Below are 23410 nucleotides of genomic sequence, written 5' to 3'. Positions count from 1 at the left end.
TCTCAGAAGGAATCTCTTAACTCCTAAAAATATCTTACATTTAGAGTGCAATCTGACACAAAGATAGGCAACAGATGTGAACAGACACCTGCCAAAGAAGATGTGTAAATTAAAAGAAAGCACATGAAAAGATACTCAACATATGTCATTAGAGAATTGAGACCTGAAACAAAAATGAGATACCACTACACACCCATTAGAATGGTGAAAATCCTTAATACTGACAACACCAAATGCTAGCAAGAATGTGGAGCATCAGGAATGCGCCTCCACTGCTTAAAATGCAAAATGGTACAGACACTTTGCAAGGAAGTTTGACAGTCTCTTATAAAACTAAACATGTTCTTACCATATGATCCAGCAATCCTGCTTCATTGTATTTACACACAAAAAAAATTAGAAACTTACGTCCACACAAAAACCTACTTTTGGCTTAGATCTTTATAGCACTTTTATTCGTGATTATCAAAACTTGGAAGCAGCCAATTTGTCCTTCAGTAGTTCAATGGATAATGAAATATTATTCCATGCTAAAAGAAAGGAAAAAAAAGAACTTTCAAGCCGTAAAAACACATAGAGGAAACTTAAATGTATACTACTAAATTCAAGAAGTTGACATGAACAGGCTATATGTAGTGTGATTCCAACTATGTGACATTCTGGTGAAGGCAAAACCTTGGAGACAGTAAAAAGATCAACAGCTGTCAGAGTCAGGGTACACAGAGGGATGAATAGGCAGAGCACAGGAGACTTCTAGGGCAAATGACACTAAAATGGTGGTTACATGTCTGTCTGCAGTTGTCAAAACTCAGAGAACGTGCAAGACCAAGAGTAAACTGTGGACTCAGAGTGATAAAGATGTGTTAATGCAGGTCAATAATTGTAATAAAGGTACCATGTGGTGCAGGATGTTGATAGTGGGGAGGCTGGGTATGTGTGGGGGTGAGAGTATCTGACAATTCTCTGCAGTTTGCTCAATTTCGATATGAAGCTAAAACTATCATAGAAAATAAAGTTTATTTTACGAATTAAATGAGATAATACACATAAGGCAGCTGATACATAGGAAAGGACTCAATTAATCTATTAGAGCTCATATGTAGAGCTTTCTATGTGCAAGAAGGTGTCCCATGTGACCTCTTGGTCTGATCTCAATGGATTATTCCTTAAAATAAATATCTGGAATGGACTTGCTGGGTCAAATGTGTGAAAGTTTAAAATCTTTTTGTCAGATACTTACCAGATATTTGTGTCAACGTACGCTTCCATAAATAACATGCCTGTCTCTCCCCACATCTTCACTCACACTTAGTAACTTCAGAAAATCTCATATTAATATTTGTTAAATCACTTGCAGTTTTCAAACTGAGTTTAATCAAGAGCTAAAGTTCTTTGTAATGCAAAAGAAATTCCCAAGAAAAGAAAGCAGTTTGTCAAAAGTATGTCAGTCTACCTTTTCTTTTCTTAAATGTTAGAGTTCCAAGAGCTCTTGACTGCCACAAAGTTCCGATTTCATCTGAAAACTCAACTGGGGAAATATCTACTTTCAAGCTCACTTACATAGTTGTTGGAAAATTCACTTCCTCGAAGCTTATTGGACTGAGAGCCTCAGTTCCCCTTTGACTGTTGGCTGCCCCCAGATCATTGCTAAATTGTCCTCTCCAGCATGGCAGCTTGCTTTATCCAGCCCACCGAGAAAGAGGAAGTGTGAAACAAGATGGAAGTCTCTACCTTTTCTAAACTAATCATGGAAGTAACATTCATTTTTGTCCTATTGTACTGATTAAAAGCAAGTTGCTATGTTCAGCCCAGACACAAGGGAATGAATTCCAGGAAGTAGAGATCAATGGAGTCACCTTAGAGGCTGGCTACCATACCATCACTGTCAGACTCTGGAGGAAATTATTGAGTCACATCTATGTGACCTCCCCAAAAAAATAATTGACAAAGAGAGAATTCAGTAGAAGATGAAAAACAGAGATTTTGCTAAAGCCTTCTCCTTTCTCACTTTGAAGGTCTGGCTTGGAAAGACAGCCAAGTTGAGCTCATATAAACCAAAATCTCTGGCGCTAGTTCTCCCTGTATGGTGGAGGGACGCTCCATTGTTCCTTACTTCTGAAAACTGGCTCTTCAAGTACCCTTCAAATACCTGGGCTCCGACACATATCCATGCTTTAGGTAAGAAGAAAATTGCTTCTCCTTGGCAAACACTTTGGCCTAGGCATGATCCCACCCTCTCATCAGTATAAGAAACTTTCCAGTAGTTTCATTTTTGTGGTCACTGTTCTCTTCTATTACCTTCTATGTATTAATCCATAGGCGCTAAGTCTCAAAGGCACTAAAACATTCTAGTGTCCTTGATGACTCACTCATCCTTCCATTCATTTATTTAATAAACATGTATTAAGTTCCTATGATGTGTCAGATGTTGTGCAAATTCTTTTAGTAGTAAAAAGAGGTATCACAAATAGACACTTTATTTAGTCTAACACTTAACAATGTTTGAGCACCTACTCTGTACAAGGTGCTAAACATCAGTAAAGGAGTAGTCCAGTTTACGACAACACAACAAAAACAAACTCCACGCCACTGGCTGTAACACCTTTTTACTGAGATCTTCATGGCACAACTTCTTGAACAGGTGTTGTTTTTATCAATCACTCTCTTCATATTTTTCTCCTATTCCTCAACACACAGATGAATTGCATGTTGGACTTTCCAGTTGAACTTTCAACCCAACTGTTTGTGGAAACGGCTCTTACCAAATGATTTACGACATTGCCAAAACCAATAATCAATTGTTTTATTTTCCTATTGCATTTCATGTGTCAGCAGCATCCAACATAGCGAACCACACTCTTCTTGAAATACTTTCTTTGCTTGACTTTCACAAGGTCATCTCCTCCTAATTTTCCTTCTGCCTGCCACCAACTCTTACTCAGTATATTTAGCTGTCTCCTCTTCTGTTCAACTGTTTTATTTTATATTTATTTATTTATTTGTTTGTTTTTAATTTTTTTGAGATGGAGTTTCACTCTTTGTTATCCAGGCTGGAGTGCAATGATGCAATCTCAGCTCACTGCAATCTCCGCCTCCTGGGCTCAAGCAATTCTCTTGCCTCAGCTTCCGAGTAGCTGGAATTACAGGCACCCACTACCACACCCAGATAATTTTTGTACTTTTAGAAGAGACAGGATTTCACCATCTTGGCCAGGCTGGTCACGAACTCGTGACCTCAGGTGATCCACCCACCTCGGCCTACCAAAGTGCTGGAATTACAGGTGTGAGTCACTGCACCCAGCCCTCTGTTTCACTTCTAAATATTGATATGTCTACTCCAGGATTCAGTTGAGAAACTTTCCCTATTATCCATGAGTATATTTACCTAAGCTTATTTCATCTAGTCCTGTGCCTTTAGAGATTATTCTATGCTACTCATGTCCAACTGGACCTCTCTAGGACTCAAGCACAAGGGTGTAAATATCCTGAAGTAACCAGAAGTTTAGTAAGCTGGCCAAGAAGAGGGATTTTCCTTTTCCCAGCATAAATAACTGTGCCTGGTAAAGCTCTCTGTAGAATGGATGGCTTTCTGCCCTAAGAAAAGGGAAACCCTTTGCATGAGTCCCAAGGACTCCAGGTGCTGGGCAGTTGATTTTCCCAATCTTGTGAACAGCTGGCACCTAAATCTAGATTGTTTCGCACCAATAGCCCGTGCGTTCCTCTGATAAAGCTGCATCCATGTGTTTACATGATAAAAAATTATAATAAGGGAGACGAATGTTCCTAACCTGGAGTGAAGACTCCCATTGTGAACCCAGCATTTCCTGACCGTTTATTCATCAGTATAAAATAGGAGGATGGGGAAATCATGCCACCTAAATCATGTCATCTATTCTTTTGCTGATCAGTAATCTTTGTGAGTTTTCCTAATACAGCATTTTTTTCTTTTCTGAGCACATACAAGGGACATTTTGGTGATACATGTCAAGGTAGGGTTCTTTAGGCCCCTCCCTCTTCAGGGTTCTGTGTGGAAACTGTGAGGAGGGGAGATTCTCCTCACAGTTTCCACAAACTGTGGTGGGGGACTGAGTGTGGCAGGGACTACCGAGCAGCTGAGGGCCTCCCTTTTCCTCTCATGCTCTGCTGGGGCTGGTGGTCCGGAGGTCTTTCTCCTTGGAGGCCATGTGGGTTGTGAGGTTCACCACCCTGTTTCTATAGCCAAATTCACTGTCATATCAGAAAATGAGATTGAGAAAGTGGTCATTGAGGACAATGCCAGTCCTGGGATCGAAGGTGGAAGAGTGGGTGTCAATGGTTCTCAGTGAAGCACAGGATGCCCGTATGGGGACCCTCTGATGCCTGCTTCACTGCCTTCTTGATGTTATCATATTTGGCAGATTTTTCCAGATGGCAGCTCAGGTCTGTGTCCAACATGGTGGTGGTGGGGTAACAGAATGCCATGCCAGTGAGCCTCCTGTTCAGCTCATTGATATATTTGCCACAGCCTTGACAGGGCCAGTAGATGCAAAGATAAGGTTCTTTTGAGCCCTGCAGCTGTCATGCTGCAGTTTCACAGAGTGGACAGCCACAGTCTTCTGGGTGACAATAATAGCATTGACTGTGGTCATGAGTCCTTTCACCATATCAACGTTGTCATCAATGACCTTGGCCAGAGGTGCTAAGCAGTTGGTGGTACAAGAGGCACTGCTGATGATCTTAAGGCTGTTGTCACATTTCTCATGGTTCACACCCATCACAAACATGAGGGTGTCAGCAGAAGGGTTAGAGATGATGACCCTTTTAGCTCCCCGCCGCAAGTGAGCTGCAGCCCTCATGGTAGTGAAGAAGCCAGTGGACTCTATGATGTACTTAGCACCAGCATCACCGCATTTGATTCTGGTGGAATCTAGCTTTTGGAAGATGGTGGTGGGATTTCCACTGATGACAAGCTTTCCATTCTCAGCCTTGATGATGCCATGGAATTCATCAGGGGTGGAATCATACTGGAAGATGTAGACCATGGATTTGAGGTCAACAAAGGGGTCATGAATGGTGACAATAACCACTTTACCAGAGTTTTAAGTAGCCCTGGTTACCAGGCACCCAAAAGGGCCGAATCCGTTGACTCTGGCTTTCACCTTCACCATGGTGTCTCAGGGAGGGACGTGGCTGGTGCTGCACAAGAAGATGTGGCTGTTGGTCAAATGGGAGAAGCAGAAGGCTACAGCATATTATTTAACCCATAATGATTGTATTTATAAATTCTTCACAAACTCTGATGCCAAAAGGTGGTGACTCAGATGAGCAACACTTGACATAGCATGCTGACATTCCGTGAGCATGTGGACAATTCAGTTGTCTCAGTATCACTTGTTTAAAAGACCATATTTTTCCCTATAGAATTTACTATTGTCAAAATTAATTGGCCATATGAATTTAGGCCATTAACACACACATAGGCAAAAATTCCCTCAAAATAAATCATAGGCTTAAATTTAAGGGCTAAACTGTATACCTCTTAGAAGAAAATACAGATTGTCATATTCATAAGGCAAAAACCCAACTTTTCCTGGTTAAAAAGCAGTTGAAAAATGAGACATGATCAAAACTAATGATGCTGGCATTTAAAAGTCATCAATAAGAAAATGAAAAGATAATCCACAGACTGAGAAAAAAAATTCAATTCATATATTTGATAAAGGACTTGTATCCAGAATATAAAACAAACTTTTACAACTAACAACAAAAATATAAATAACCCAATTTTAAAATGGGCAATATATTTGAATAACCATTTCATCAAAAAGGTATAGAAATGGCCAATAAAGCACATGGAAAGGTGGTCAGCCTCATCAGTCAGCAGGGAAACGCAAATCAAAACTACAGTGTGACACCACTTCTTCCCCACTAGAATGCTGTAATAAAACAGGACAATAACACCTGGAGGAAGTGAAAGAAACAATGATGTGAAACACTGAAATACTCACACATTGCTAATGGGACATGCAGCCATGTTGGAAACCAGTGTGGCAGTTTCTTACAACGTTGAAGATACATTTACATAGGATCTAGCACTTTCACTCCTAGCTAACGACCCAAAAGAAAAAAAAAACTACGTCCACACAAAACATGAAGGTGAATATTCATAGCAGCTTTATCCATAATAGTCCATGAAGTGGAAACACATCAAATATCTATCAAATGATGAATGAATAAAGTAATGAGAGCTATCCATACAATTTAATAGGATTTGGCACTGAAAAGGAATAAAATATTGATAAGTGCTGCCACATACGTGAACCATGAAAGTACATTAAGCTAAGTGAAAGAAAACAGATACAAAAGACCACATATTGCATGATTCTATTTATATGGTGTCCGGAAAAGGAAAATCTGTAGAGTCGGTAAGTCAATTGGGCACTGCCTGGACCTGGGGACTAGCGAAAAGGGGTGATGAGCATGAGGGATTTCTTAGGAATGATAGAAATGGTGCAAAGCAGGATCATGGTGATGGCCACACAAGCCTAAAATTTTACTGAAAATAATTCAACTGTACACTTAAAACAGAGGAATGTTATAATATGTCAATTATACCTCAGTAAAGCTGTTTAAAGACAAAAGAGGCCGGGCGTGGTGGCTCAAGCCTGTAATCCCAGCACTTTGGGAGGCCGAGGCGGGTGGATCACAAGGTCGAGAGATCGAGACCAACCTGGACAACATGGTGAAACCCCGTCTCTACTAAAAATACAAAAAATTAGCTGGGCATGGTGGCGCGTGCCTGTAATCCCAGCTACTCAGGAGGCTGAGGCAGGAGAATTGCCTGAACCCAGGAGGTGGAGGTCGCAGTGAGCCGAGATCGCGCCATTGCACTCCAGCCTGGGTAACAAGAGCGAAACTCCGTCTCAAAAAAAAAAAAAAAAAAAAGACAAAAGAAATTTAGTACTGTGGCCTCCATCAGTCTTGCCTTTTGTTTAATTTCTCACTTTCTTTAGGGCTTATACTTATTAATTCTACTCAGAGACTCTGAGAGACACTGGCTGAAATCTGCCAGGCTCCAGAACTCTCAACAGCTGAGGGAATGTCCGGCCCCATCCTGAAGGTGATGGGGGGGTCTGTAAGGCTCACTCCAGCATCTGCTACAGCAGGCAAAGCTGTGTGATGCACCTGAGTGGTCTCAGGTAGTGCTCCACACATCTCCGCAAGACCCAGCACTTGTAGCTAGTTCTGAGAGCTTCAGAGAACAAGCTGCTGCATCTTGCAGCCCAGGGCCAACCTCTTCTAGGCAAGTGGGTTTGAAGCGTTGCTAGTCAGGCCCCAAGTAGTAGTTGAATGTCTACAACATGGGAGGAGGGCAAGACCCAGAATGGGGTTTCAAAGCAAATCATTTGTAGATTATCACTTCCAACAGCTGCAGATAGCATTCTTTTCAAGTGCTTATGGCATTTTCACCAACATAGACCATATGCTGCACCATATAACAAGCCTCAATATATATCCAAAGATCAAAATCATACAGAGTACATGCTCTGGCCACAATAGTATTTAATTGGAAATACATAACAATAAGATATCTAGAAAACCCCCAATTTTAGAAAACAAGCAATATACATCGTTGGTATGGGTCACTTGGGTCAAAAATGAGCTCACAATAAAAAACTCAAAACATCAGCAACTAAATGATGAAGACGCAACTCATCAGAATGCTGGATACAGCTACCAAAGTGCTTAGGGAAAAATTTCAACTTTAAATGCCTATAGTGGAAATGAGCAAAGGAAAAGGCAATTACATATGCTTTTATAGTAAGAACCCTGAAAAAGAAGACTAAAAAAGAAATCCAAAGTCAATAAATATAAGCCAATAACAAAAATAAAGGAATCATGAAATAGAAAAATGAACAACCAATAGAGACAATCAATTCTTCTGTGCTCCAGGCACAAAACTTCAGTTCAAAATGAACTGAATGATTTAATATATATCCAGAACCACAGAGATCTTAGAAGAAAAATTTAGGAATAAAATAAGAATTCCATGGAAATAAAAATCAGAAAGTAGTTTCCCACCAGGTAGATTGGGGTCAGGGCAGGGAATTAACTAACAACAGGCAGAAAAGAATTTTCCACAATGAAGGAAATGACCTATATATTTTTTCAGGTGGTACTTACATGGGCATACATAACTGGCAGGGTTCATTGAACTGAGCACTTGAGATCTGGGTGTTTTAATGAAAATAAATTATATCTCAATTTTTGTAAGTAGAGGAAAAGTGTCTTGCAGAGCTTATGGTAGTAAAATTTGGCCAGTTATGAAGCATAGGCTCAAGAGGTATTCGCAGCATCTTCAGTCCAGAAATTTGCTGAGAATGGCTGTGCAGCCAAAAATATGGGAAAAGTTCAAACATCTACGATAAGAGTCATTGGGGAATATGACCACAAATCCCCGTTCTTGTGGTACACGCCATATCATTAAGTGGCTATCACTAGATAGCCTTCCTTCAATGATGTTCCTCATTTAGGAACCCAGGGCTCTCAAGGGGAGCATTACAATGGAGGTTGTGGATATTTTGCATAGGAAAGAAAGTCACCTCCGTAAAACTTAGTGATTGAAGCCGCCACCATTGCCAATTTCTAAACTTTGCAAGACAGCAACCACATTTCAAATGACACTCTGAGGGAGGAGATAATGGGCTAATGCAGATTTCCCTCCAAACATAGTTACCACACAAAGGCAAAGTTCACGTTGCCCTTGGCGATTTCTCCCAGTCTAGTTTAAGATCACAGATTGCAGATCCCAGACAGCTGGTATCAACTTACCCGTGTTGTGTTAAGGCTAAACCTAAGACTCTAAAACTCTGCAGCCTTAGGATTGGACTTACCTTCCTGTTCCTGGGAAGAATTAGGATATGAACTAAAGGTCACTATTCTTCTGAGAAAAGAGACACTATAGTAGGAGGAGAAATTAGTACATGGCAGGCGTTCAAAGTGATAAGAGGCCAACCAGAAGCTACAGAGCATAAACCTTCAGGGCTACCATAGAGGATGAAGTGACCAGCACTCCGACGCTTCTGTCCAGCTTTTAACCATCTAACTGTTCCAACTGTCTGTTAGAAGTTCTAATAGTTAGAACCTCTTCATTGTCTTTCAGCTGCTCCTGGTAATGGTGGAGACGTAAAATTTTTGCGAAAAAATGGGGTGGAGGAAAATAAGGCATCTGTGTGAGTATATAATCATTTGATCTCTTTTTTTTAGCCCTCTTCAAGATCACCCTAGAATCAGATCTGCGCCCCGGCATCTTCTGTTTCCTGGTGAGTGCTTCCTGCTAATTTGGATTGGCCATGACAGGCTGGAGCTGCCTTGTGACGGGAGCAGGAGGGTTTCTGGGTCAGAGGATCGTCCGCCTGTTGGTGGAGGAGAAGGAGCTAAAGGAGATCAGGGCCTTGGACAAGGCCTTCAGACCGGAATTGAGGGACGAATTTTCTGGTAAGTAAACTTGATTCGTTTTAAACCCTGCATGGGTGCAGAAACGTGGACCTTTTCTAGCAAGTTACAGAAAGTTGCAGTCAAATCTAATCCAATCTCACACCCACAGTCATCAAAAAAGAAAGAAAGAAAAAGAAAATTAAGTAGTATGAAATGGCATAGAGTAAAAGATATTGGACAGGGTGTCTGGAGACTGGATTCTGGCCCTGACCCAGAACTTGAGAGGCAGCCACTTTGGACTCCAGGCGCCTCTTCTTCTCATATAGAAAATCCCACATCACTTCTCTTTCTTGTCTACAACTTTTATTTTTTTGTCTTGGCAATTGCTTTGGAACATTCACGAAGGACAAGATTTACCCGAAGACTTGACCAGTGAGTCCCTGTCTCTCTAGACTGCCCCCAGCTTTGTTTGGTTTTATAGCATCCTTGGCATCTTTAGTGAAGGCAAAATAAAAGGAAGTGAAGATCAAGATGAGTGTTTAAGCATGTGGGGGCGTGTGTGTGTGTGTGTGTGTGTGCGTGCGGGTGAGAGAGAGAGAGAGAGAAAATGAGGGGGAGAGAAAATCAGACAGAGAGAATCAGAAAGACAAAGAATGCGTGAGAAAGACGGAGAGGGTCAGCGTGAGGCAGAGAGAGCGTGCACAGAGCAGAAACAGAGTAAGAGGCAATATGAGGCCAGGCAGGCTTCATTTCAATTTTTCATATACGACATTTTTTTACTTTTTTTTTTTTTTTGAGACGGAGTTTCGCTCTTGTTACCCAGGCTGGAGTGCAATGGCGCCGTCTCGGCTCACCGCAACCTCCGCCTCCTGGGTTCAGGCAATTCTCCTGCCTCAGCCTCCTGAGTAGCTGGGATTACAGGCACGTGCCACCATGCCCAGCTAATTTTTTGTATTTTTAGTAGAGACGGGGTTTCACCATGTTGACCAGGATGGTCTCGATCTCTTGACCTTGTGATCCACCCGCCTCAACTTCCCAAAGTGCTGGGATTATAGGCGTGAGCCACTGCGCCCGGCCGATACAAGACTTTTTATGAATCATTCGTGTCTGTTGTTCAATACCCCCAAGAAATTGCAGAATTTGCTGTAGCAACTCCTTGTGCAAATAACACCATGAGGAAGGTAGAAAAGGGGTCATATCCAACTGGACAATGAACTCTCAAGGTCCAGAAACGAAGAAACTTCCCCAGGCCGTCTGATTAATATGTACCAGAGCTCAGACCAGAGCTTCATCCAGAAGCTTTATCACTTTACCCTGGAGCTGATGCTTGGCAAAGTGGGTCTTCAGTCTCTCCCTCTGCCTCCCTGTGTGTCCAATTCCCTGTCCTCCTCCTCAACCTTCTCAATCCTTCCTGCTCCCTTCCTCTGCTTCTCCTTCGCTGCTGACTTCAGACAGACTGGCTCAAAGGAATTGCTATGTCAAAGCGGAAGTCTAAAGCCAAGAGAAAAGGACTCTTCCCCAATGAGTCCACAGAAATCTAGAGAGACCAGGAAAAGGGACATTGTGGATGGAGCCAGAGGATTGGGGAGACTGTGTGTCAACATGTGGGCTCTGGCTGTGCAGAGGGTCATGCTCTGCCCACGGAGACGCTCCTCACTGGCAGGTCTCAGGGACCACCACACCCAGCGTTGTGCTCGTCTTTGGGACCTCTTCCGATTTCCTCCGCCCTGAGTTCTAATGGTGTCTTTGAGAAATATTAACACAAGACCAAAATTAAATGTTTGTAATCCTTATGTCTCATCAATATTTGCAATCTAACACCTAATACCAGCGAAAAGAAATGCTCAGCCTAGAGCAGGCGTCCCCAAACTCCGGCCCGCGGGCCGCATGCGGCCCCCTGAGGCCGTTTATCCGCCCCCCCCAACCCCGCCCCCGCCGCACTTCAGGAAGGGGCACCTCTTTCATTGGTGGTCAGTGAGAGGAGCACAGTATGTGGCGGCCCTCCAACGGTCTGAGGGACAGTGAACTGGCCCCCTGTGTAAAAAGTTTGGGGACGCCTGGCCTAGAGGAATAGTTCTTTTACAGTGAAAATGCAGGAGGTATAATAGATGGGCAGAGGCCTGTATGAAGATAAGACCAGAGAATCCTTTCAGTGTTCTTTCTGTGCAAGGTACCGCGCTACATGGTTTGCATGTGCTGACTCATTTACTGCTCATCACAACCCTTTGAGATGGTTAATATTATTATCTCCCTTTCTTACAAATGAGGAGGCAGACACAGAGAGGCTAATTAACTCATCAAAAGTCCCAGAGTTAGAACACGGCAAAGCTGGATTTGAACCCATGCAGTCTAGCACAGCATCTGTGCTCTTAAACAGCAGTTCGTGTAGCCGCTTGAGGAAGGAGGGAACTACGGCTCCATCCACAATGTCCCTTTTGCTGGTCTCTCTAGATTTCTGTGGACTCATTGGGAAGAGTCCTTTTCTCTTGGCTTTAGACTTCCGCTTTGACATAGTAATTTCTTTGAGCCAGTCTGTCTGAAGTCAGCAGCAAAGTAAAAGCAGAGGAAGGGAGCAGGAAGGGCAGAGGGGGAAATACAACCAGAGAAAAACTCACTCTCAGGCTGTCACCACCTCCTCCCCAGCAGCTTCTTCCCCGCCTCCCCCACTGCAGTCCCTTCCTGGAGTCCCCTGACAGTGGAAGGGGCTGGGAATAGCAAAACATGGCAGAGGCATTGGGAGAGCAAATGGTCCCCCCTGTACCCCAGGAAGGAATTTCTCCAGCCTTGAATTTTTCACTCTGAGTTTTACTCTTACTGTTCAGATAGCAAAATCACTCTCACTTCAGATAAGGAAATTGACCTTAGTTGCCAATTTCAGTTGAACTGGCTCATTCCTACTCCTACTCAGATAAGATAATGATAGCCAGTCCTGCACCTGCCGTACAATTGGGGCTCGGAGGCGAAGGGGGCAGGTTTGAGCCTTCACGAGAAACGTGACCTCAGATCTGTCCCTTAATCTCTCTGATCCCAGAAAACTTACCTCATGAGACAGCTGTAAAAGGAAATAAGCAGGCTGTGAGTCATATGCAGGTTCTAAAGCACAAACAACTGTAGAGTTTTCATCCAAGCGCCATGTAGCACGGCCTTCATTGTGTGGGCTAATTCCAGGTGACAACTTTCCTGGCAGCGTCACTTCCTGTGGATTTCAGAGGAGTCTGAAGACACTGAAGTTGTAGCCACTGCCCTCAGCTGGACAGCTGGAGTATTAGCTCCTTGGTGGCTAACTTTCAGCATTGCTGTCTGCTTTTGGTATCAGATAAGAGTTTTTCAAGGAAATTCCTCATTTAAGCCCATCCACAATTCCCTAGGACTGCTTCCACTCTCCTCCCAGTTGCCCAAGCAGGAGACCGACCGTAGGCATGAGTTTGTTCCCTTTCCTCTCAGCCCGGATCCAATAGATATCAGGACTTTCTAAGTAAGGTCTGAAATTCAAACCTGGTGTGTCTGTTCCCTCCTCTGCCTCCACTGCTAGACCCTGGTTCCAGTCCTCATCTAAACTTTGGCACGGATCCTCTGATTAATCTTGATTACCTTACTTCCTCATATGCCCCATACCAGTCCATTTTATATCTTCAAGCCAAGGTTAACTTTCTACATCACAACTCTGCTTCTGTTTCTCTCTCTCTCTCTCTCTCTCTCTCTCTCTCTCTCTCTCTCTCTCTCTCTCTGAAACAGGGTTTTGCTGTGTCACCAAGGCTGAACTGCAGAGGCATGACCTTGGGTAATTGCCACACTCACCTCTGGGCTCCATTCACCCTCCTGCCTCAGCTTCCCGAGCAGCTGGGACTATAGGCACACACCTCTACGCCGGGCTAATTTTTGTATTTTTAGTAGAGACGGGGTTTTACCAGGTTGGCCAGGCCTGTCCTGACTTCCTGGAAGCAAGCGATCTACCCACCTAAGCCTCCCAAAGTGCTGGAATTACAGGTGTGAGGCACCACACCCCGCCTGTTTCTCTACTTATTCCAAAAAATAGGGGTTTTCTTTGACATGGTGCTGTATACCCAAAATCACGATCCTGGATTACCTACAAAATTAATTTCAAACTTTTCCCTCTTATACCTAACTCTCCACAATCACTTGACTCTCTTTAAAAATTTATCTGAGGCCGGGCGCGGTGGCTCAAGCCTGTAATCCCAGCACTTTGGGAGGCCGAGGCGGGTGGATCACAAGGTCAAGAGGTCGAGACCATCTTGGTCAACATGGTGAAACCCCGTCTCTACTAAAAATACAAAAAAAAATAGCTGGGCATGGTGGTGCGTGCCTGTAATCCTAGGTACTCAGGAGGCTGAGGCAGGAGAATTGCCTGAACCCAGGAGGCGGCGGTTGCGGTGAGCCGAGATCGCGCCATTGCACTCCAGCCAGAGTAACAAGAGCGAAACTCCGTCTCAAAAAAAAAAAAAATTTATCTGAGTCTCCAGGGACTCTAGCAATGCTTATATTCCCAGGCACACCTGACAGCTCATTGCTCAGATTACTTTTCTGAAATGAGATGTGGTAGAAACACGTTTGCTCTTTCCCAATAAATTGCTACACATGCTGATTTCTGTGCCTTTGTTTACTTGTTCCTTTCATGAAATGTACACCCTGACTCTAACCGTCCTTGAACACCTATGTAACATCACCTTTATCAGGAAACTTCCCAGCCAGATCCAGAAATCCTTCCAATGACCTGACCTGTGTTCACACAGAGCTCCAGAACAAGACCAAGCTGACGATGCTGGAAGGAGACATTCTGGATGAGTCATGCCTGAAGAGAGCCTGCCAGGACATCACGGTCGTCATCCACACGGCCTCTATCATTGATGTCGTTGGCGCCATTCCCAGAGACTCTATCATGAATGTCAACGTGAAAGGTACAGTAGTCTGGGGAGGAGATGGAGCAAGATGAGGAATTAAGAATCAGAAGGAAAAACAAGGAAGGGAAGAGAAGTCCCTTCGCTGAACACCCGCTGGGCTTTGCGCCACGTGTGTTTGCTGATCACTGCCAACTGGGGAGTTCAAGGCTGCTGTCTTCAGTTTTTTACATGAGGAGACTAGGGCTGACAGATGGCAAGGAACTTGTCCAAGGCCCTCCCGGTAAGTAAGTAGGAGAGTTAGACTTTAAACTCACTCTTGTGTGACTCCGAAGGCTGCGGATGCTCTTTCTACCGCGGCTCCAATCAAAAGTCCACTAAACTCTGACTTCAGATACTTCGTATCCAGCCACTCCTTGCCTCCATGGGCCAGAATAAAATTCTCCAGGTGCCACCATAGTCATCATTGTAAATGCTGTGTGTAGGCTTATGATAATGAGATGGAGAAAATTCCCTTCTTCCCCTCACCAGACATGCAATGGGGGTGTGTCTTGCTTCTTTGGTGCCCGGCTGCTCAGACCTCTAGGGGAGCATACAGACAGGCAGGCTGTGGCTCTCCGACACCAAGGCAGTGTCTGGGGTGAATGTTTACAGCTCCTGAAGCCCCACTGGGCATGTGCTACAGGGTGCTCTTTTAGTTTAGTTTTGCCATCTATAGGCAGCTTGTGTTAGATCCGCTACCTTGTCGGAAGGACAGAGGACTTTCTGTTTCCCAGGTTCTTGCCTTAAGAATTGGATCACACTGTGCTTGGAAAATGAGTGCAAGGTTTTGCTGAAGGTAGCTCTCAGCAGCTGGGGGGGATGCCAGAAGGGGAGGGGTTTCCCCTGGAGTTGGCTGCTCAAAGGCCCAACCCTTCTCTGACCGCCCTAGGCAAACTCCACATTGCTCTGCAGGTGGGTGTGTTCCTAGCAATGTCCAGCTGCCCCTGCTTTCCTCTACTGATGTGCCCCTCCTGATATCCAGCCCCTTCTGTCTTCTGCTAAATTGCTCCTCTCACTGGCCGGCAGCTTGTGTGTGTGCCTGCTAGGGTCCTGGGGGTTTTATAGGCACAGAATGAGTACGTGGCAGGCCGGGTGGGTCTTCAGAAATGCAACATTTGGGCAGAAAATGCTTGTCCAAATCTAGGTCCCTGGGGGTGGAGTTCTAGCCAGGGACCACAGCCTCCTCCACCCAGCACTTCCCTTACCCCTTCCCATATCATTTAAAGGGACCATGCTCTTCCCTTCCCAGCACTCCCGTATAAAGAACATTCAGAGGCCAGGCGTGGTGGCTTGAGCCTGTAATCCCAGCACTTTGGGAGGCCGAGGCGGGTGGATCACGAGGTCAGGAGATCGAGACCATCCTGGTCAACATGGTGAAACCCCATCTCTACTAAAAATACAAAAAATTAGCTGGGCATGGTGGCGCGTGCCTGTGATCCCAGCTACTCAGGAGGCTGAGGTAGGAGAATTGCCTGAACCCAGGAGGTGGAAGTTGCGGTGAGCCGAGATCGCGCCATTGCACTCCAGCCTGGGTAACAAGAGCGAAACTCCGTCTCAAAAAAAAAAAAAAAAAGAACATTCAGAGCCCTCCCGCCTACCTCAAAGAAGTCCTCTCGGGAGAACTGGCACAGCTGGTTCACAGAGGTCTGTCAGGACAAAGTCACCCAGCACACGCCTTTCCACAGGATTTTCTGAACAGTAAGAGTTTCCCAGGATCCAGAATACGATCTCTCCAGCTCAGCACAGGGCCTGTGATGACAGAGCCCTTTCCAGCCAGGTGCCCAAAGTGCGACCTCACTCCACCCTCATCCCTTAAATGCTTAGGAGTTCCTCTGAATTATGGCTTTCCAACGACCTTAAATTCAGGCACATTTCCTTAAGGAAACTTCCCATACAGTCTCACCCTCTGATTCCCAGGGCCCAGTCTCTTCAGCCCCACAACACCCCAACCCCTGGCCTCCGCCTGCACGTTCAGTCTACTCTGAAGCCTTTTCTAAAGCAACTAATTGCTTTGGGGTCTCCAGCACCATCTCAACAACAACAACAACAAAAAAACCTTCTAGTTTCTACTTATCCATACCTCTGAGTGCCCCTCCAGTGCAAGGAGGGTGCTAAGGGTAACCAGTTTTTTATTTTAATTCCTGCTCTCCGCAGCTCCCAACAGCAGGGAATATGGAATGACAGGGGAAGTACCAGAGGCATCTGTTCCTAAAACCATTCTCACTCCCAGGCTTAGAAAATGTTTTACAATCTTGGTCAATTCCCATTGGAAGGTAAACTAACTCCAAATTTTCTCTACCACCAGATTGATTTTTGAAAACATAAGGCTGTCTCTCCAGAACTCAAATTCCACAGAGACTTTAAACAAGGCCAAGAATTAAAAAAAAAAAAAAAGAAAAGAAAGAAAAAAGAATAATTCTTTGCCTAGGAAATTTCTTCTTTCTTCAGGGGAAGGCACTCCAAACACCTGCGTGAGCTTCCCCTTCCACACAGCTCAGGGGACGCTGCAAGGTCCTCCCAGTGCAGGTGTTACCAGCAGAGGGCGCACTCCCTCCCCAGTCCTCCACCAGGCTCCACAGACAATGTCAGGGCGGGGCTTAAAGGAAGGTTTATCAGCCCCCATTTTACATAACCAGGTAAACAGAGTCACAGCCAGAATTGGAAGCAGCTTTCCCAGGGAACGCCCAATCAGGAAAAGAGTGTGGGTCTCCACTATGTTCCCACAGCCCACCGTTGCTCGGTGACTCCAGGGATGGTGCTTGTGACGATTATTAGTCCACTCAAAATGAGAAAAATACCATCAATTGCATGTATATCCAAGAGTGTATATTGCTTACATACAACTGTATATGTGTGTGTGTGATGTAAATTCTTCCACTGACCTTTTCTGAATAAGGACTACGACTGTCCATATTCTCAGAGTATAGCTTCCTGACTTTTTAGTTTTTGAACAATCTCCCTTTAATGGTATTGATGTCACATTTATTTATTTTTTTTTTTTTGAGACGGAGTTTCGCTCTTGTTACCCAGGCTGGAGTGCAATGGCGCGATCTCGGCTCACTGCAACCTCTGCCTCCCGGGTTCAGGCAATTCTCCTGCCTCAGCCTCCTGAGTAGCTGGGATTACAGGCACATGCCACCATGCCCAGATAATTTTTTGTATTTTTAGTAGAGACAGGGTTTCACCATGTTGACCAGGATGGTCTCGATCTCTTGAGCTCGTGATCCACCCGCCTTGGCCTCCCAAAGTGCTGGGATTACAGGCTTGAACCACCACGCTCGACAATTTTTCAACATACTTACTTGGCAAAACACAAAGTAATAACCCTAGGTCCTTTGCCAAAATTAAAGCATACGTGTGTGCACACACACACATCCATACACCCAAAAGTTTAGAAATTCTTGCTCTCCAGAACCCACGTGTCAGCTTCTTTTCATTTTGGTATTTTTCCTGTGGCTGTGAAATGACCCAGTCTCCGTTAGAGCCATAGAAGAAAGTACCTTGAGTCTGCTATCACCCCTGCACTTGGGGAGTGGGGAACATGGATTTATGCACGAAGTTGGCCCCCCTTAGGGGTATTTCCTGACACTGACAGCTTGCTCTTTGTGGGCAGGTACCCAGCTCCTGTTGGAGGCCTGTGTCCACGCTAGTGTGCCAGTCTTCATCTACACCAGCAGCGTAGAGGTGGCTATGCCCAGCTCCTACAAGGAATTCATCCAGAATGGCCACGAAGATCAGCCTCTGGAAAACACGTGGTCTGCTCCCTATCCATACAGCAAACAGCTTGCTGAGAAGGCTGTGCTGGTGGCTGATGGGTGGACTCTGAAAAACGGTGGCACCTTGTACACTTGTGCCTTAAGACCCATGTATATCTATGGGGAAGGAAGCCGATTCCTTTCTGCCACTATAAATGAGGCCCTGAACAACAGTGGAATCCTGCCAAGTATCGGCAAGTTCTCCACAGTCAACCCAGTGTATGTTGGCAATGTGGCCTGGGCACACATTCTGGCCTTGAGGGCCCTGCGGGACCCCAAGAAGGCCCCAAGCGTCCGAGGACAGTTCTATTACATCTCAGACGACACGCCTCACCAAAGCTATGATGGCCTTGATTACAGCCTGAGCAAAGAGTTCGGCCTCCGTCTTGATTCCAGTTGGAGCCTGCCTTTATTCCTGATGTACTGGATTGGCTTCCTGCTGGAAGTGGTGAGCTTCCTGCTCAGCCCAATTTACACCTATCGACCCCCCTTCAACCGCCACACAGTGATCTTGTCAAATGGCAGGTACACCTTCTCTTACAAGAAGGCTCAGCGAGATCTGGCGTATAAGCCGCTCTACAGCTGGGAGGAAGCCAGGCAGAAAACCGCGGAGTGGGTTGGTTCCCTTGTGGACCGGCACAAGGAGATGCTGAAGTCCAAGACTCAGTGATTTAAGGATGATGGAGATGCCCACGTGGGTATTGTTGGGAGACGTCGTGAAGCTCCACCCTCCTGGCTTCAGACAGAAGGTGACAAGAGCACACGCCCAGGTCCTGCTGCTCCTTTCACACAATGGCCAAATTGTCTTCCTCCAATCATCAAAACCTGCACAGTCACTGGCCCAACCAGAAGCTTTCTGTCCTAATCGTATACCAGAGGACAGAAAGCTTTCTGTCCAAATCTCAGTGGCTGATTCTGAACAACTGTGGTCTCTTTTAACTTGAGGGTCTCTTTTTACTACTAGAGCTCTATTTCTCCTCTTAAATGAGAAAGCATTTCTTTTCTTTTAAATCTCCCGTTTCTTTACACAGTTCAATGAACATTTCCGTGCTTGACCTGATTTCCGTTAATAAATACTTTCCTCTTTCCCTTTCATTTCCAAGGGTCACCATCTTGAACTTAGAAGAGTAGCAATAAGCTGGGGTTTGGAGAGTGGGCAGAGTAGTGGGAAAGTCAGGAAGGGCAGATGAAGAGTGAATAAGCTCTACTATGTTTCAGGCATGTACAACCTGACCTGCATATGACATATATTACCTCATTTAATGCTCATCAGAAACCTATCAGGTGTTCCTCACCTCCCATTTTGCTGGTGAGGAAACTTGCTCACATTCACACTAACTGATTAGTGGCTAGGCCTGCTACCAACCAATTGGCCTTGAAAGTCCTTATCCTTCCACCGAGTCATGCAGCCTGAACTGGTCTTGTCAGTGACACAACAGAGCCCTGAAGCATGGGGTGCTGATCCTTGGGAGAGCCCCAGCTTTCTTGAGTTACCTCCTTCTTGCCCAACCCCATGCAGGGGACTCTCTAGAACTCAAGAGGCTCCCTGAGGGGCATCTGAAAGGGTTTGCATGCCTTTCCAAGTGGCCCTGAGCAGGGCAGGGAGAGGCAAAAACAGCTTCAGTACCAATTTCCCTGAAGGTCTCTCTCTGGAGCACACCTGGCTATGTGTGTGTTGGCCATTCTGGTCACTCATAACCCTGCATTTCCGCCTTTCAAATCACACAATGAGCCACAGTGTGGGTTCCTGGGCAAATAAGGAACACAAGTCTGAACTTACCCCAAAATATACATTCTACTCAGCCCAAAACTAGAAATCTACTATCCCACCTCCCCGGATTTAACTGCCTCTCTCCTTTCTCTTTTCCTTCTTTAAATCACATCCTTTCTTCCTTTATTCTTCCGTATCCTCAGCCTCTTCCATCCATCTCCTCTTTAATCACTGGTTCTCTCAGTCTTCTCAATTTTCCTGCAGACAGGAGGCCAATCAAGACAAGTTTGAGGTCTTCAAAGATGACACAGTCATTGACCAATCAATGAAAACACAGTCAAAAGAAACACTGTCAGGGGATCAGGGACAGAGTTGAACTCAAGCAGGTGATGAGGTTGCTGTGGGTGCAGAGAGTGGGGAGGGGCAGCTGTCTCCCTCTGGACCTGGGTGTATCACAGCATAATGACAGTCACACCCATACATCAAGATGGCTTCTTTCTTACACAGGAAATTAATGGATCATTAATCAGCTGTATTTAATCACCACAATAGAGTTAGTTTTCATCTTCATTCTGAAAAGAAAAGAAAATTGAATCCAGAGGAACAGGTTTCAATATCCCAAGGGACAGATGGTCAGCACGAGCATCAAGAAGGAGTGACCCCAGGCAGCGGGGTAAGCTGAAAAGTAAAACACCCATCTTTCTCTGGCCACCGCACAAAATGCAAGGGCCAGCATCAGTGCAGATCTCGTAAGGCATGCACACCATCCACGTGCTAATGCCAAATACCATGGGAACAAAAGGAGGGTGGTGGAATCGGGGCAAGAAAACCACCAGGGCCATTTTCACAGGGAAGGGAAGGAAAAGGACATGAATCCAAGGGGCAGCAAGGGGTGTTCAGAGAAAGAGACGAGGGGGAGGATGGGTCAGCAGTCTCAGCCGAACAAGCACAAAGGCCTCCTCCGAGTGTTGTGGCCAACAAAATGTGCCATCCCTTCTTGTCCCTGAGGGTACCACGCGGGCAGGGTGCCTTCACCCAGCCCCGCTGCACCTCACGTGATCCACCACACGAGCGCAGCAAAGGCCCGGAGGAAAGAACAAGGAAGTCTGACCTGGCTGGAACTTTTGGGTCCCTTTTCTCCACCCCGGTGGCTCTGCAGGGTACCTGGCAAAGGAATAAATGAACGCACAGGAAGTGCTCAGCCACGGGCTTAAGGGCTAGGTATGTATGAGTACAGAGAATGGAGCTGAGCTGAAGTCACTGGGAAAAGCCACAGGAGCCAGCGGGGCTTGAACGAGGCTTCGGATTCCTGGGTCCAGGCAGTGGGCACAGCCTGGGCAGTGGTGTGAAGGAGGACGAGGGGCATCAGGAGCTCCTTCTGCCTCCTGAAAAGCGTGCACAGAGGACAGATGAGAGAGCTCGGTTACCAGACTCAGCCACAGACTCGTGGGCAGGATTGAAGCGTCAGGGTGGGCCCCAGAGCCTGGGATGGACTGGTGAGAACTGGCAGAAAAGTGGCCGGAGGCTGACCGTTATGATGTGAAATCCCATGATTTCTAAACAATAGTGACTAACTCCACATTTGAGAGAGCAGTATGAAGACCTGCTCCAGGAGCCGGATTCGAGAGCTGGTTAGTGCTCAAACCGTACGTGCAACAGTTTATACCTTAAAAAAGCAGGTGGCCAGGTTTCAGGAGCAAATCTGTTCATTCTTGGGGATAAGTCCCAAATATACATTATTATATCATATTCTCAGCTTTTCTGTGTGTTTAACATAGGTTAGAATTTTTCAATGAATTAAATTTGGGGGTGGAAAAATACGCAAACTAACAAAACACATTCACAGGCTGCCCCAGGCTTAAGGTCTCCGATTTTCCACTTCTGCTCCCAGTCTGGTGGTCCAGTGGGGAAGATGAAATATGAGACATGTTAGGTGCTGCACATAGTCGGTGTGCAGAGTGCCATAAGAGAGGAAAGTGCTTCTGGAAGATCCATTCCCAAAGGGGATTTATGGGGTCCTTAGATGTGGGCTGGATATCAAAAGATGGGTAGGATTTCAACACATAGGAATGCGAGTGAAAGTATTTCAGGCAGAGGCAATGCAGTCTGCAAAGACCCAGATGGGAAAAGGGGTCACTTTTAGGGAACAGTGAGACCAGATCAGAAAGCTCTAGGCCAGTAACCAAGTGGAAGTTACACCTGGAAAGACATCATGGGCACAGACCAGGATCACTCAGGGTCACCCGTGGAGTCACCCTGCCTGCTTCCTTCCTTGACCTCAGAGTAGGAGTTTTGTGCCCCCCTTAAGGACAACTTGGGCTAAGAACAGTGACGTGTGCCTGTAATCCTAGCACTTTGGGATGCTGAGGCGGGTGGATCACCTGAGGTCAGGAGTTTGAGACCAGCCTGGCCAACATGGCAAAAGCCCATCTCTACTAAAAATAGAAAAAAATTCGCTGAGCATGGTGTCAGCTGACTGTAATCCCAGCTACTTGGGAGGCTGAGGCAGGAGAATTGCTTGAACTCGGGAGGCAGAGATTGCAGTGAGCTGAGATGGTGTCACTGCACTCCAGGCTGGTGACAGAGCAAGACGCTGTCTCAGAAAAAAAAAAAAAAAAAAAAAAAAAAACACTTGACATTCAGTTACTTCCCATATAACACACTTCATCTTCTCCCAAAGATTGGACTCTAAGGGTAAAGAACATCTCCTCTAGCAATGAATATTGATGGTGGTGCTAAAAGCTGGGACGTCATTCACTGTGCGATGGGAATTGTTCAGCTGTCCCTGGAAGATCACATTGGCTGTATTTTGTCGGATGGACTGAGAGAGATGAGGAGGATACTTCGAGAATCTAGGTAAGAAATGAAGGCCTGATTTCTGTGTTGGTAACAAAATGGAATACAGGGGCAACTGAGGCAGGCCTGAGGCAGAGCGGCCGCTAGTTTAGACAGGACTGGGCGTGGGCACGGAACTCCCAGGCACCCACCGTCTCAAGCCAGAAACCCGACGGCAGCCCCACGCTCCGCCCACCTGTCATTCAGAGCCACCGACTTTACTCCAAACGCCTCTTGAACCTGTCCTCTTCCTCCCTGGTGACCTCATTCCTTCCTTCACCCGCCACAGGCCTCCCTGTCTCGGAGGGTCCCCATGAGCCTGTCCACAGCAGTGCCGCCAGAGTCGTCTCCCCAGACTCATCATGTCACTCCCATCCTTCAAACCAACCGCTGGGTGGAGCCCCAGGACTGGCAGGATGAGCCTGAGACCTTCGCAGAACCCACGGGGCCTCTGAAGCCCTGGGCCCTGCCTGGCTCTCCAGACCAATTCTCACCAATCCCCGCCCTGTTCCCAGGTGCTTCCACTCTGTGCCTCAACGACTTTCCAAAACTCAGGGCTTCTGCCTGCAGCGTGCTTTTACATCCCCCCAGGCTGGGGCACGGCGTTCCTTCTGCTTAGAGGGCGCCCAGTTCCCCTGCCAGCAGCTCCTTCCCAGCTCCTTATTCACCATCCAAAGCCTCTCATTTTACAGCCTCCATGCTGTGTGCATATCAAGTTGCACTGCCATTAATATTTCATTTATATTTCCTGTTCCCCACCCCTGGACTGCCACGTCCTGAGGAGGGTGGCTCAC

At 45.9% G+C, this 23410-nt stretch overlaps 1 protein-coding gene and 1 pseudogene across 2 annotated transcripts; one reads left to right on the top strand and one right to left on the bottom strand.

The window, feature by feature from the left end:
• Window positions 1–371: 371 nt before the first annotated feature.
• LOC141580310 (glyceraldehyde-3-phosphate dehydrogenase pseudogene) lies at window positions 372–13643 on the bottom strand (annotated as a pseudogene).
• Window positions 8728–21827, top strand: LOC101042057 (3 beta-hydroxysteroid dehydrogenase/Delta 5-->4-isomerase type 1-like). 2 transcript variants are annotated; one of them, XM_074381184.1, is made up of 4 exons: window positions 8728–9151; window positions 9247–9477; window positions 14112–14333; window positions 17929–21827. In XM_074381184.1, the coding sequence occupies exons 2-4, from the start codon at window positions 9333–9335 to the stop codon at window positions 18738–18740; spliced, it is 1179 nt and encodes a 392-aa protein (XP_074237285.1). In that variant the 5' UTR covers window positions 8728–9151; window positions 9247–9332; the 3' UTR covers window positions 18741–21827. The 2 variants fall into 2 exon arrangements, with proteins under 2 accessions (XP_074237285.1, XP_039316805.1); XM_039460871.2 differs by having other exon boundaries at window positions 8737–9151; window positions 14169–14333; window positions 17929–21824.
• Window positions 21828–23410: the final 1583 nt, after the last annotated feature.

This window comes from Saimiri boliviensis, chromosome 11, assembly GCF_048565385.1.
Source record: "Saimiri boliviensis isolate mSaiBol1 chromosome 11, mSaiBol1.pri, whole genome shotgun sequence".
Taxonomy (NCBI): domain Eukaryota; kingdom Metazoa; phylum Chordata; class Mammalia; order Primates; family Cebidae; genus Saimiri; species Saimiri boliviensis.
This window is presented reverse-complemented; position numbering and strand designations above follow the sequence as displayed.